Raw genomic sequence first — 16,237 nt, forward strand, 5'->3', positions numbered from 1 at the left:
GATACAACTTTTTGCCGCATTTATCAAATGACATATCATTGATCCCATATATCCTTTTTTTTTTTTTTTTTTTACTTCAGACTCCATCCCATATATCCTACCGGAGGAATTTCAGTATGATGTAAAAGGAAAAACGAGGGGTCATCTGGAATCTGGTATTCCGTAAATTCTTGTGTAATTCTCCGTACCGTTTCCCAGAATTGTCGTATTATTGGGCATCCCCAGAATGTATGCAACATTGTCCCTTTCTCCCCACAACCTCTCCAACATCTATCTGACATTTCAGGAAAAAATATATTTAGACGCGCTGGCGTATAATACCATCTTGTTAATATTTTATAATTTAATTCTTGTATTTTCGTACATCTTGAAGATTTTAGTGCTAAATTTATAATATTTTGGCTTTGTATTGGGGAGAAGGTTTCTCCTAAATCTCTCTCCCATTTGACCAGGCTCGACATTCTAAAGTCTTCTGGTGGTGCAGTCAGCAGTGTATACATTTTAGCAACCATATGGGCTAATGGTTCCTTTCCTCCACAGTACTCCTCAAATTTTGTGAGTGCCCGTTTGTACTTTTCTGCACCACCCAGAGTCTCCAGAAAATGTCGTACCTGTCGCGCTTGCCATATCGGTATCCCACAACTCCCTCCCCCTTGTACTATTTCTCCTATTGTCATCCACCCACTTTCTCCCAAAAAGTGGGAGGCTTGAAATCTACCATTTTCTTTTAATTTCTTAAATATTTGAGAATCCATGCCTGGCCGAAATTCTGGATTTCCTATTATCGGATAGAGGGGGGAGTTTTTAGTCGAAAAATTCGAGTTATGACATACTTTATTTCCAGTCCATAAAGTTGGGCCTATCGTTGGATGGGTTTTAACTGTAAGGGTAATGCTGAATAACACCATATTGCCCTATTCAACGGTACAGGGCACATTTGTTGCTCTATAGTGATCCACAATTTATAATCCCCATGTCTACTCCAGTCTGCTATCCTTCCCAATTGAACTGCTTGATAATATTTTAGCATATCCGGTGCTGATATTCCTCCAGCCTTCTTGGGCAGGATCAATAGTTTCCTACCGATCCTTGGCCTTTTACTGCCCCATATAAATTTTGAGAATAAAGCCCGGACTTGATTGAAGTACGACATGGGGATCTGAATTGGTAGAGCTTGAAAGAGAGAAATTTTGGCACTACACTCATTTTTAAAATATTAGATCTCCCAAACCAAGAGTGCATTCCTCTACTCCATCCATCTAGCATTGTTCTAACTGTACCCAGTAGTGGTTTAAAGTTTAACTCAAAAATATCCTTTAAATCTGGTGGCATTTGTGTCCCCAAATAGTTCATTTTTTTTCTTTTATCCCGTTTAGGTTTGGTGGGGAATTTTTTGCCCTTTTCAGTAGACCTAGTCAGGGCCTAATCGAGGCCCCTGCCGAAAAGGAGGGAGCCCTCAAAGGGGAGACCACAAAGGCGGGTCTTGGATGCATTATTGCCATCCCACGTCTTGACCCACACTGCTCTTCTAGCAGAGTTCACGAGAGCTCCCGTCTTTGCGGTGGTTTGCACGGTCTCTACCGGCTAGATAGGCCACTGCGCTACCTATGACCTGTAGCGAGTCTAGTATCTCCTTGGACTTAGAAACGCGGGAAACATGGTCCATCAACCTGGAAATCCAAGCAGCCGCATTCCTAGCTATGCATGCTGAAGCCAATGCGGGGCTCATTGCTGCTGCATTGGCCTCCCAAGCCCTACGCAAGGTAGTCTCGGCACGCCGATCAATCAAATCCTTTAGGTTACCCGAATCCTCAAAAGAGAGGTCAGACTGCTTGGACACCTGCGCCAGGGAGGCGTCCAATCTAGGTACCTTAAATAATTTATCCTCGTCGTCCTCCTCCTTAAAGGGACACCGACGCTTCCAAGTTTTATACCTTATAAGCCTCCTCTCGGGTTCCGTCCATTCCCTAAGGATGATATCCTTAAGAGACTGGTGTACCAGAATGGCTCTGGGTTGGGGTCTCACTAAGCCTTGGTACATTCTATCCTGTACGGATACCTGTTCAGCCGGCTGCTGAATATCCTCAGAGGCATAAACTGCGCTGAGGAGGGCCTCCATGTCGTCGGCTGAAAAGATGTGCTTTCCTGCCCTGGAATCATCATCCTCCTTTCTCTGCCTGACTATCCACCAGACCCTCATAAGGGCCCTGATCGGGGGCCTGAGTCCTGCGATCAGGGATCTCAGAGATTCCTGGCGAACTCTACCTAGTTGGGAAGATGAGGAACTCTCCTGAGAGGAGGCCCCCCCCCCACGGTGTGGGACTCAGATTCTCTAGCTCTAAGAGAGGTCTGAAAATCCTTGAGTGGCAAGCATCTGGGTCTGGACAGAGAGGAAGTCCCTCATAACCTGAGAAGTCTCCATTCCTGCCAACTTCTGGATACATTTAAAGCAGAAGGGCTTGGAGTAATCTGAGGGCAGCTTTCCATTACAATAACCGCATCTTTTAGAGCGGGCAGGGTCTTTAGAAGAACGGCTAGCTCCCCCTGGGCAGTGACGTCTTCTCCAGCAACACACAGGAATGCTCACATGAACTCTGCGTGAAGAGTCGGGGTACCCACCCCCATTATAACCCCCGCTGAATGGGCAGACTAACCCCCAGTGGTCTCCTCTGCAGCTGTGGCCGTAGAAGGCCAGTCCTCACGCTCCATGGTGACCCCCGCGGATCGGGACACTGGCGCTGTGTAGGGACCAGTCGAGCCCCTCTCTCTCAGGCTGCGGTGTGTCTCCGGTACCGAGACCAGTCTGTGAGGCCTCTCTCCCTGGCTGGGAAAAAAACGCCGATGGCTGCCACTATCTTGCCGGAGCTGGAAGTGACGCGGTGCGCATGACGTCATCTCCCGGCGCTAGAGAGAATCACACATACGCCGGGAAAATGGCGCTGCATAGCCAGGAGCAGAGAAGAGCTTCCCCCAACACTAACCTGAACCGCGCAAATGCACCAGGGAGGCGGTAGGCAGCACCGGAAGAGCGCCCATCCCCGGACCTCCAGCAGGTAGGGGGGAGGGAGAGAGAGAGAGGAAAATTTAGCCCCTGGAGTTCTAGGGTAGATTTTAACCTAGGGTCCACCAGTGCTCACGGGGGTTCTTCTAATGCCCCCCTGAGTGCATAGGGACACCCCCCAGGAAGGTCCTTGTCCTACTGGGCCCAGAGGCTTCCCAGGCATGTGGCCCAGCTCCCAGGGGGTGACCTCCTGGCCTTAGGTCCAATAGAAAAATAAACGGTTTCGCTGTGGGGAAACAATCAAAAAACTGAGGAGCACAGGGAGGGGCGGGGTTTTTAACCTCTTGTTTGATTGTGTTTCCTGTCAGGTGGAGCCTAACAGAAGTGCCGGTGAGGTCAGCCACCAAACAAGGGAGGTCCTGACCAGGTGGGCTCACCCGGATTTGATAATCCAGGGATGATGGGCACTTGTCTCATCTGGACAGAATTTCCTTCTGTAGCACTCGAGTGTGAGATTGCGCATATGGTACCGCCTCGAAGGGAGCTACCATGAGGCCCAGGACTTGCATGCAAAAGCGGATTGACGACGATTTCTGGGATGTCAACTGCCGCACCGCAGCCCGGAGGGTCTGCTACTTTTCCACAGGAAAGAAAACCTTTGTCTCTGAGGAGTCCAGAATCAATCCCAGATATACTAGGCGTTGAGTCGGTACCATTACTGACTTCTGAATGTTCAGTACCCAAACAAAGTGTCGGAGGGTTTGACAGGTTATAGACACGCTCACCTCTAATTCGGAGGCTGAAGCGGCCCTCAAAAGGAGGTCGTCCAAGTAGCCCACGATAGCGATGCCACGTTGTCTTAGTAGGGCGAGAATTGGGGCAAGCACCTTGGTGAACACCCTTGGTGCCGATGCCAGGCCAAAGGGGAGAGCCACAAATTGATAGTGGTCTTCCATGACCGCAAAGCACAGATATCTCTGATGCTTTGTGCATATGGGGACATGTAAATAGGCATCCCTGATGTCCAAGGATGTCAGAAAGTCCCCCGGCTGAAGGGCAGTGACGACAGGGCGAACAAATTCCATCCGGAATCTTTGTACCTTCACGAAGCAATTGAGGGCCCTGAGGTCCAGAATTGGGCGAACACCCTCCTTTTTCGGTACTATGAACATATAGGAGTAAAACCCCTGAAACCGTTCCTGTACTGGGACAGGAATAACCACCCCGCGTTTCAGCAGGTCTTGAACTGCCCCAAATAGGGCTTCCTGACGAGCCGGTTGTAGCTGGAGGGAAAAAAATCGGTTTGGTGGGCAAGAGAGAAACTATCTTGTACCCTGAAGACACTACTTCGCAAACCCACCGGTCTGGGACCCGAGATGTCCACCGGGCCGCGAATTCGCGAAGACGTCCCCCCCACCCGAGAGATGGGTGGGGGCAAACCTTCATGCGGACATAGCTTTGTCTGCAGGTTTGTTGGGTTTGCGAAACCAGGGACGTCTCTGTCCCCGAGCAGGCGCTTTATCAGCCTGAGGTATTTTACCTGCCGCACCAACGCTTGTGTGCAGTGAAGAAGGGCCCTTGCCTGCGGCGTGGCTCCTTTAACCAAGGTAGACAGCGTAACACCACCGCCTGACTTGAAGCCCTGGCCAGCAGAGGAATAGTGTCCAAGGCTGATTCACAAACGAATTTTAGGCCTTGTACTAGTTGGTCAGCTAGGACTACCTCATTCGCGGAAGCCTAACGTGCTTGTAACCCACTGAGCAGCATCTTTGCCCATTCCGTGAGTGTCTGAGACACCAGGCCCCCAACTATGGTTGGGCGTACCGCCGAACCCACTATCGTGTACAGGTTGCGGACGATCACCTCAGCCTTCTTCTCCGCAGGGTCTTTGAAGGCGGGAGCCCCCTCCACGGGTATGGTGATTAGCTTCTTTAGTCTGGACACAAGAAGGTCCACTATCGGGGGCGAGGTCCATTTTTTCAAGAAACTCTCTTCAAGAGGGTAGCGCACCCTTAGATTTTTAGGGACTGAAAAAACCTTCTGTGGTTTATCCCACTCCTTGTATAAAAGTTTGTCTAAATAAGACACACAAGGAAACACTTTAGCAGTGCGGGTTGCCTTACGGAACCCAAAGGGGAGCGTGAGGACCGGCCTTCTACGGCCACAGCTGCAGAGGAGACCACTGGGGGTGAGTCTGCCCATTCAGCGGGGGTGGGTACCCCGACTCTTCACGCAGAGTTCATGTGAGCATTCCTGTGTGTTTTTTTGTGTATCTCGCACTGCAGTGATAAGGTCACTTACTAGGGCCCTATCGCAAGCTGACCTGGGTCCGAAGTCGTCCTCACTGTCTGGGCGATCTTAGTCCGCATCCTCAGATACCTCAGAGCCAGGGTCATGAGCGCTAGCTGGACCCGGCTCTGCATCTGAGTTGTCCCCAGAAGATGGCAGGGGGCGCTTTCTAGCCAGCGTTCTCCCACGCGCTGCTTCCACCTTGGCATCAAAGGCATCTAGGATTGCCGACATAGCGTCCAGCGATACATCGGATGCAGGGGCATCAATTGTCAGCTCAGGTGTCTCGGGGGAAAGAACGTCTGCTTCAGACGCCATGCTGTCCACACACCTGACACAGGGACTCCCCAAGCAAGTAAGCCACCCTCCTAGCGGCAGTAGAGATGAGGGGTTCCCCCCAGAGGACTCACCACCCAGGAACAGTAGTAAGATGTTTGCTAGCAGAGCCGTTTCCTCTAGAAGAGCGTGTCTGTCGGTCTGTGCTGGTTCAAAGCTACGATCAAAGGCCGCTTGTGGGGCTGCTACTTTTGTCAGTTTTTTTAGACTGATCAGTCAGCAGCGTTTATCTGTTCGTCTGGCCGTTTTTAAATGGTCTGATCGATGGTAAAATAGCCGCCGATCTGATACTAGAGGCCAACAGTGCGTGGGCCACAAAAGCATGGCCGCCAGCATAAATGAGTGTGGGATCTACAGGAAAATGGCCGCCGAGCAGCGGCTAGAGGCCTACCCAGTGCGGCCACATGAAACAACGATCGTTCAGAGCACCGCCGTATCTGGGAGCCTGGGGAAAAAATGTGGAGGCCGCCGAGCGGCCGCTTAGCAGAAAACCACAGTGCAGCAGAGTAAATACAGCAGTCCGTCTACATCAGCAGGAATTACCAAAAACATGGCCGCCGAGCGTCGATAGAGTTCGATACAATGTGGCCACAAGAACATGGCCACAGGTGCAACTAAAGCAATACAGCATGGATCACAGCAAAAATGCTCGCCGACAGCATGGAGCAGGACACACAGGTAAGCAGAAGCTCTTATGCAGCTTATACACTGATTTAGTGCATAACTTATAGTTCCCCAGGTGAAACTCCCCAGGGGGACCCCAAGAGAGCCTAGGGAGGAGGGAAAGGAGGGGAGAAGGGAGGGATAGAGCCCTTTACTCACCTCTCCAGGGATGCCCAGCTCTGTCTTCCTGCCGAAGCAGGGGATTACTACTTACCCTTCCTGAGGATTGTGCTGGAAGCATCCTAGACAGACCCTCTCCCGCATGGTGACGGTTGGCCCGGCTGCTGCAACTCAGCCCTATAAACCGGTCATATGCATGCCCTGGAGCGTATAGCTCACTGGCCACCTGTAGAGCGACGGGCCTGTCGTGGACAACCCAGTGCGTAGCTATGGTCGGCACAGGCTCGATGGCCGACACTGGGGGGGGGGGGGGGGGGGGTGACTACAAGGATCTGGGATCCAGCCTGTCGCCCCCTGCGGGAGTTGTTCGAAGATCACAGGAAAAAATAAAACCAAAAATCCAAAGTAAATTTGAAATAAAGCCTCCAGGCCTATGTCTTCTCCTTAACTAGGCAGAAAAACTGAGCTGCTTGGTGCAGGCTGAGGGGATATAGCCAGTAGGACCGCTCCCCTGGGTGGGGCTGTTCAGCTTTGAAGTTGATAACACTTTCTGCCTAGTCACTCCTAAAGGAAGGCCAATACCCACTTTGTCAAGATTAAGGCTGTGTCAGTCCATGAACGAAAGAGAAATAAAGATTCCTGTTCCTTTAACCACTTCCGGACCGCCGCACGACTATATACGTTGGCACTTAGAGGGATATCTCTTATGGCAGCAGCTAGCTGCCATAACCCCGGTATCCTCATCTTCAGCCGGCTGTCTGGTTTCCGATAATGGTGGTCTCTGCGGTGGTTTAGCCGCAAGATCACCGTTATCGGCGGCGGGAGAGGGTCCCCCTCTCGCCGCTCTCCTGTGCCCTGACGCTTATCGGAGCCATCGGTAGCGGCGGTGGCAATTGGGTCCTTCTCCTCCCTGGGCATGGATACGAGTGAGGGGAACGATGGCCCCCACGCGTCACTTCCACCCATAGCTCTCAAATGGCCATTTTTTTTCAACTGACTTTTTTTATTGAATTTTAGTCCAAATAGTCTTTTGGAGCTCAGATATCATATTTAAGAGGACCTGTCATGGTTTTTCTATTACAAGGAATGTTTACATTCCTTGTAATAGGAATAAAAGTGACACAATTTTTTTTAAAAGAACAGTGTAAAAAAGAAAAACCCGCCCGTCCCGACGAGCTCGCGTGCAGAAGCAAACGCATAGGTGAGCAGCGCCGCATATGAAAAAGGTGTTCAAACCACACATGTGAGGTATCGCCACGATCGGTAGAGAGAGCAATTCTAGCACCAGACCCCCCTCTAACTCAAAACATGCATACAAAAGAAAAATCTTTATATGTCAATTTACTCTGCGTAACATTATCTTTCACAATATAAAATAAAATTGGGCTAACTTTACTGTTGTCTTATTTTTCAGTCAAAAAAGTGTATTTTTTCCAAAACAAAAGTGCGCTTGTAAGACCGCTGCGCAAATACGGTATGACAAAGTATTGCAACGACCGCCATTTTATTCTCTAGGGTGTCAGGGAAAAAAAATTTAAATTAAAATTTAAATTACTTAAATGTAAGTAATTTTTAGCAAAAAAAAAAAAAAAAAATTGTTTTTAACTTGTAAACAACAAAGCTCAGAAAGAGGCTCGGTCCTGAAGTGGCTAAACCATGTTATACAGCACAGTGCTTGCACTGTGTATTTTGACCCCCTGTATCACCTGAAATACCTGGATAATTCTGCCAGTTTCTACCCTCCCCTTTGTACTCTGACTCCGATATATCAGGGCTGATGAGCCCTGACACAGTTGTCAGCGTATGTGCCTTCATCATACGCTGCTATCTGCAGCTCTCCCCCTGTCCTTCTCCCCCTCCCCACCTATCATCTCTCACCATCCCTGATCTGCTCCTCTCCCCACTGCTTCAAAACTAACTGATCTGTATATAATCCTCTCTGTCAGATAAAAAGCGGTGTCCTAGTGTCTATGCTTTATAAATAAATTATAAAAAAGATTTCTACCAGCTTTAACATGACTCCCGTCTCTCTGCTCCTCCCCGGCTGACGTCAATACAAAGTAAATGACACCCCCAGATCGGTTCGCATATCGCAGTGCGAACTGTCAATTGGGACAGGAATCGTTCACACCCATGCAATCCGATTATGGTACGAACCAAAAAAAGGTCCGGCACGACTTTGGTCGGAATGCGATGCAAATTCAGTCATACAATCTGTATGGCTGAATTTGCATCGCACAAACATCGCATGTGTGAACCCAGCATGAAAGTCCCTTAGTCATTTTCATATATATATATTCATATATATATATATATATATATTCATATATATATATATATATATAACATTAAAACAAAAAAAACGATATACAACCACTTTAGATATCACTGTTCACTAGGGCTGCAACTAACGATTATGTTCATAACCGATTAGTTGGCCGATTATTGTTTAGATTAATCGGATAATAGCCTTAAAAAAAAAAAAAATGCAGTTTTACATTTTTTTTGGGCCAATTTGTTGTTGGGCAGATTACAAAACACAAATTGCCGCAAAAACACATTACATGCTTTTCTGCAGATTCTCCATTGAAGTATATTGAACCAAAAAAAAGAAAAAAAATAGCACCGTTTTGCGTTAAAAAGTCCTTGCCCTTTCCAAATACGCAGCAGCCGGAAAAAAAATCATGGATGTGAACGTGTCCCATAGGAAAACATGTATATGAACTGTAGTGTGTTTCTGCAAAAAGCACCAAAAACAGAGGTGTGAACCCCGGCCTGAGATGTTCAGTAACATTAACGGGGTTAAAAAAAAAAAAAAAAATAAGTACAGAAAGAGCAAATAATCGCTACTGTAAGGGGTTCATTTTTTTTACTGTGGGACAGTTAAAGTAATATTTACAGTAGCGATTTGCTTTTTTGTACTATAAAAGGCTAATTTTATTTTTTTAACCCCATTATGTTACTGGCCGATTAACCACTTAAGCCCTGGACCAAAATGCAGGTAAAGGACCAGGCCCCTTTTTGCAATTCGGGACTGCGTCGCTTTAACTGACAATTGCGCGGTCGTGCGACGTGGCTCCCAAACAAATTTAGCGTCCTTTTTTTCCCACAAATAGAGCTTTCTTTTGGTGGTATTTGATCACCTCTGCGGTTTTTCTTTTTTTGTGCTATAAACAAAAATAGAGCGACAATTTTGGAAAAAAAAAATGCAATATTTTTTACTTTTTGCTATAATAAAACTCCCCCAAAAATATAAAAAAAAAAAAAAACGCATTAAGCGTTTATCGGTTGGTTTGCGCAAAATTTATAGCGTTTACAATATAGGGGATAGTTTTATTGCATTTTTATTAATTTTTTTTATTTTTTACTGCCAATGGTGGCGATCAGCGATTTTTTTCGTGACTGCGACATTATGGCAGACGCTTTTGACACATTTTTGGGCCCATTGTCATTTTCACAGCAAAAAATGCATTTAAAATGCATTGTTTAGTGTGGAAATGACAGTTGCAGTTTGGGAGTTAACCACAGGGGGCGCTGAAGGGGTTATGTTTCACCTAGTGTGTGTTTACAACTGCAGGGGGGTGTGGCTGTAGGAGTGACGTCATTGATTGTGTCTCCCTATAAAGGGGATGACACGATCGATGCAGCCGCCACAGTGAAGCCGTGTTTACACGCGGCTCTACCCCGTTCTTCAGTTCTGGGGACCGATCGCGGGACCCCAGCAGCGATCGGGCCCGCGGGTCCCGGAGCTTCGGCCCGGGTCGCGCGACTGGGTAAATGTGCAGGTAGGTCCATCTGCCCAGCCGTGCCATTCTGCCGACGTATATTTACAGGCGGCGGTCCTTAAGTGGTTAATCGATTATGAAAATTGTAATCGATTAATTTCATAATCGATTAGTTGTCAATTAATCAATTAGTTGTTTCGGCCCTACTGTTCACCTTTATGTCCAAGACTTGAGGCACGTACATAAAACAATAAAATGCTGAACAGGTACATATAAATCAGGCCAGCCTTACACGTGGCATTCCTGAAATAACCAAAAGAATCCCTCACCTATGTCATCACGCTCAGAAGGACTTACCTCAAGTAAAGGAAAAAGATCCTTGTCTTCATCCTTTAAAACATTCCATTTTTGAATAAGTGGAGGCATCAGCATCTGAATATATTCCTGACAAAAGTAAATGATTAAATTAGACAATATCCAATCTGCTTGTAATGATTCAAATATGTATAACGGTTTTATCAGTGTTCAGACAATCTAGAATATCAAGCTTAGTCCTGCAATACAAATTACAGTGTTAGAAGTTTTCTTTAATCTAATATTTATCAATTAACAAATAAGGTAGATTATATACCCAGTCAGTGGTGGAGTAGGACGCTCCGGACCTTCCGTCACGAGTCTGCTCTCACCTGGATTAGACAGACAGTAGACTAGACAACAGACAGGCAGGCAGGTTCCTACAAACCTTGCTGCTGCATGAACCAACTGCAGCTCATAGGACCGGCTCCTTCTACTTGGGCCCCCTCGTGGGCCATCTCTCCTCCATCGCTCCTCAGGTAAGACCCTGTCTTTCAGGGCCATCCACCCCCCAGGAATCGCTGATGACCGTCCTTTTCAGGACAGCCATTTCAGCGACTAATTGCGGCTTATAACTCCTTTGTTCGGCCGCATCGCACCCCACACTTGCCACCCTTAATCAGTCTGGACCCCCGGCGTTCATAGAAACGCTCTTCTCCCGGCGCTTTCGCGGCTTTTTTTCGCATCCGCGCCAGACTCGGCCTCATTCGCGGCAACTAGGAAAGGCCGCGGCTTCAGCCGCTGCGCGCCGCATTTAGGCATACAAACAGCCCGGAAACCCCCGGAATTTGGCCAGAATCATCCCCCCTATCCCTGGAGGACCCCATCCTCCCCGGATTATTAATACTTTAGCTCACCCACCTAATTAAACAGCCCCAAACCTGAGGCTTGTGCCTCAGTTCGGCGGCCATCTTGGTACACCCCAGCATTAGGGACACCTCTCATCCCCCCTTCCTACCTCAATCCAATAGTACTTGATCCAAGGCTATGTCCAATCGCCTCTCAGGGATCAGGAAGGAATTTTTTTTCCCTGCGACAGGACATTGGCTCAGCACTGCCAGGTTTTTTTTGCCTTCCTCTGGACCAAGGCCGAGAGGGAGGATTCAGCGAATCCTACCTCCGTTGTTATTTAATCATCACCCCCCCCCCCTGGTGACTGGCGACAATGGCTAATCTGCGATACTCTGCGGACTCTATTCGGGGTCTGAGACAATTCGCAACAGCATTACCAGCCGTCACCAAAAAGGCCTTAAAAATAGAGCAACTTTTGAGATTCGATCGACCATCAAAAATGTCAACTATTTAACCCAGCTCAAGCGCATATCATGTGCTTTGATCAACACAAGATCGGCAGTAAAACACCGATCAGAAATCCAGGATTTCTTACTACAAAACGATCTAGACTGCCTCTTTATTACAGAAAGCTGGCTCTCAGACGACTGCAACACCATTCTCGGAGAATTGGTGCCAGAAAACTATCGCATTATAACGGAAAACAGAACAGGGCAAAGAGGAGGCGGCCTGGCGGTGATTCACAAGAATCACATTGCAATCACTAAGCCAGCCCTTCAAAATCCCCTTCCATTCATGGAAACCCTTACTCTTCAACTTCAAACTTCCCCCCAGGAGACTGTTCACATTCTCCTCTGCTATAGGCCTCCTGGGCCAAAATCGCAGCTTCTGCCATCATTAACGGAGTTTATATCCACTTATACCCTTAACAGCAAACACCTTTTGCTGCTCGGGGACTTTAATCTGTGGGCCAACTCCTCACAGGATCCCATTGCGGACGCATGCATCAATCACCTGGAAGGATTAGGGCTACAGCAACTTATATGCTGGCCAACACATGCTTCAGGTCACACACTCGACCTAATTTTCAGACAAAATCTGAAAAGAAGCATTTTAGAAAATGAACCATTGCCATGGACAGACCACCATGCAATTAATTTCATAATCTCCAAAATTCCCCCAGTGATAAAAGCACCCAAGCCGGTGACAATACACTGGACTAGATCTCAGAAGAAGCTCCATTCGGAACTCTTTAAATCTACCTTGGGAAACAGAATCAAAACAATCCATCCACATCAAACAGCCGCAGATACACTGGATGCTATAAACGCAGCCCTGCTACAGTCAGCCGATTTAGTAGCACCGAAACGCAAAGCCTGCATCCGGAAAAAAAAGTCCGGCTGGTTCAACAACCAGCTGGCGCTTCTGAAGCAAGAGCGCAGAAGGGCGGAAGCCGCCTGGAAAAGAAGCCCTTCAGAGGATAACCTCATCACCTACAAGGCAATAACAACACAATATCATAAAGAAATCTTCAAAGCCAAGAAACATAATTTTTCTATGGCGATTAACAGCGCCCTAAACCGTCCCCGCGAGCTCTTCAAGATGGTCACCCAGACCATGAATCCAGGATGTCTTGAAGTCCCCAACTCAGACACCCAAGAGTTCTGTAATGAACTATCGGATTTCTTCATCAACAAAATTGAAAGAATCCGGGAAAGCATCATGCAAAACAACCCCACCGTCAATCAACCACAAAATACCCACAGAAACGGTCTACAATCAACAAAGTTCACTCTGGAACCAATCTCTATCGATACCACAAAAAATATCATTGGTGCTTTGCGGAACAGCACATCGCCCAACGATATCATCCCCACCAAACTGTTGAAGGAATGTGCCGACATCCTGGCACCACCCATCACACAGCTTATAAACCAGTCATTTAAGGAAGGCATAGTGCCATCCCTGTTGAAAGAGGGCACAATCCAGCCCATCTTGAAAAAACCTAACCTGGATCCCAAGGACCCAACTCACCGCCGTCCCATAACAGGCCTAAATGTTCTCTCCAAGATAATGGAGAAAGTTGTGGTACAACAGCTGCAACAGCATCTAGATACCCACAATCTACTGGATCCATTACAATCAGGCTTCCGTCCCGGACACGGGACAGAAACGGCCTTACTCAAAATATGGGACGATGCTCTCGAGGCCGCAGACGAAGGTGAATCTTGTCTCCTGGACCTAAGCGCAGCCTTCGACACGGTAGACCACAAACTGTTACTGATGCGACTAGCCACGGTAGCAGGAGTCGCAGAAGGTGATTTACCATGGTTTTCTTCCTTTCTTGAAAACCGATCACAAACATCAGTTAAACTAGGATCTTTCACGTCGGAAAAGCGTACCGTGTCATGTGGAGTCCCCCAAGAATCCCCCCTGTCGCCGGTGCTTTTCAACATCTATCTTCGCCCTCTTTTTGATATTATCAGTAGCCAAGAACTACTCTATCACTCTTATGCAGACGATACGCAAATCTATTTTCGCATCTGCGACAAAAAGGATCATCATCCCAGTTTAGAGAAATGTCTCTCTTTGATAGAAAACTGGATGACTAAGAGTTATCTTAAACTCAACAGTTCAAAAACAGAACTCCTTATGTTTCATAAGGAGTTCATCTATCCATGATGGGTGACTATCCAATTAACTCTAGCCATATTACTATTATTTTATGAAACTCTGCGTTATAATTGCTCATCCATATGCTTTACCATCTATGCACTGTTTTCAAACGACTGTATGAGGTGATATAGCCATGCCATGCCTTGCATGAGTATTAATGTAGGGGCTGCTTGACCCCATATGCATCATACCACTCAGTCCGCGGTAACCTTAAATATCCCAAGGGAATTTATCTATTTACATTTTCTTCTACCCAATCCATCAATTTGGAGGGAGCCCTGCACAAATTCCGATTGGACAACGCCTCTAAATGGGAGGGTGGTTACACGTTGACGTCTCCTATATAGATCAGAAGTAGAGGTAGGCGTGTACCCGCTTCAGAAGACGTGATTGGACGAAACGATCGTCAAGCGGATACACGCATACCCCCACGCACTTCCGGGAGACGAGCTGGAACGCACGCCGCTCTACAGCTCCGTCACGAGTACCGGACGCTAAGTGCCTAGTGGGAACACTGCTGGTTCAGCAGTTTGTTTTTACACCCTACGGCTGGTACATTTTACCAGCCTGGACCTTTTTTAATCTTTTATTTTCTTTATTATTGCGGAGGTATATAAAGACAGCATTTTTCCTCCACTGTGGAATTTAAAGGGAACGTCGGGAAACCCAGTGCCTAAAGATCTGAGCTGTGGAACACTTGGTGGAGATCCTATCTACGCTTTTTACCCCTGTAGGGGTGCTCAACTCTGGTGAGTGGGGACACATAAGGGGGAGCACCGGAGCCACAGCGACTGCACCTGAAGTATTATGTTTGTTCACCAAGCAAGTCACTAAGATGACACCCATCGAATGAACTGCTTATTTGTTGTCATTTACTTATTGCCAAAAGTTGGAAGGACTTTTCTGATCCATTGTTTATAGATGGTTTTCACATTATTTTGTTGTTCACATTTATTAAGTATACCACATTTGCTCACTGGCAACTGATGCTGCTAGTTGTGGATGATATATATATATATATATGTTTTTTTCACTGCTCAGAATCATTCACTTCACACATTGGCGTGTGAATATATTTAACTAATTATTTTCATGTCTTGCTATTAATTAGCTGGCCACACCGTCCAGTGCACCTGCACTAATATTTTGATTATCACAGTCAAACTACAGGCATTTAGATTATCGCCATCTAGTGGCAACTTAGTTTCATTATACCACATATTATAATATTATATATTTTTGGTTATCCACTTTCACTTTATGATCCTCGCTACTTAGCGTTAGGACTGCTCACAGGCTTATTAGCCAGATTACACCCTGGTCACACAGGGAACACACAGACAGCGCCACTACCCCCATTCTTTGTATTTCCTTATGTTTCACGCCAGCCGAAAGAGTCAACTGGCAACAACCTGGACACCGCCGCCCATTCTGGGCCAAATCATCACCCCTAGCTCCAAAGTCAAAAGTCTTGGGGTCATTTTCGACACCTTCATGACAATAGATGCACAAATAGGGTCAGTAGTCAGCGGAGCGCACCATCTGTTGCGCCTACTACGCAGACTTATTCCATTTATCCCCAAAGAAGACGTAGCAGTCGTGGTGGGAACAATCGTGAATTCCAGATTGGACTATGCCAACGCCCTGTACCTCGAACTCCCAAAGTACCAAATCTCCCGTCTGCAAGTCGTTCAGAATACGGCCGCCAGACTGGTGACTGGGAAAAAAAAAATGGGAATCAATCTCACCTTCGTTGAGAACCCTTCACTGGCTGCCAGTAAAAGACAGAATTGCATTCAAAGCACTCTGCCTGACACACAAGTGCATCCATGGGAAGGCTCCGCAATATCTTTGCGACAAGATAGAACCTCACAACTCGAATCGCGTTCTGCGATCCACCGACCAAAATCTGGTCAAGGTACCAAAAACAAGTCTAAAGGAGAAAGAAGGTTTGCCTTTCAAGGTCCTAGACTATGGAACGCTTTACCAACCAGCATTCGGTTGGAGGAAAACCACCTGACTTTCAGAAGACAGATCAAGACTCTGCTCTTTTGATGTCATGAGACACGAACAACTAGCGCCCAGAAGCGATTCAGTTCGCATGTGCCGCGCTTTATAAATTTTTCATTCATTCATTTATAACATTTTCATTCCAAGACTAACTACATTATTGATGTTATTTTTACATTCTACATTTTGATCTTGTTTTTGGAATATTTTGCCATTTTATTAAATACATTTTTGAGTTTTTACACAAAAACCGAACTACTTCAGAACTTTT

General features: G+C 46.9%; 1 protein-coding gene across 2 annotated transcripts in view; it reads right to left on the minus strand.

Moving 5' to 3' along the window:
- Window positions 1-16,237, minus strand: part of TNPO1 (transportin 1) — a 230,386-nt gene that overhangs the window by 69,300 nt on the left and 144,849 nt on the right. For both annotated transcript variants that reach the window (XM_040341460.1, XM_040341459.1), the window contains exon 14: window positions 10,492-10,578. In XM_040341460.1, coding sequence (XP_040197394.1) covers window positions 10,492-10,578 — 87 coding nt within the window. The remainder of the gene's footprint in view (window positions 1-10,491; window positions 10,579-16,237) is intronic.

The sequence above is a fragment of the Rana temporaria genome, chromosome 1 (genome assembly GCF_905171775.1).
Source record: "Rana temporaria chromosome 1, aRanTem1.1, whole genome shotgun sequence".
NCBI lineage: Eukaryota > Metazoa > Chordata > Amphibia > Anura > Ranidae > Rana > Rana temporaria.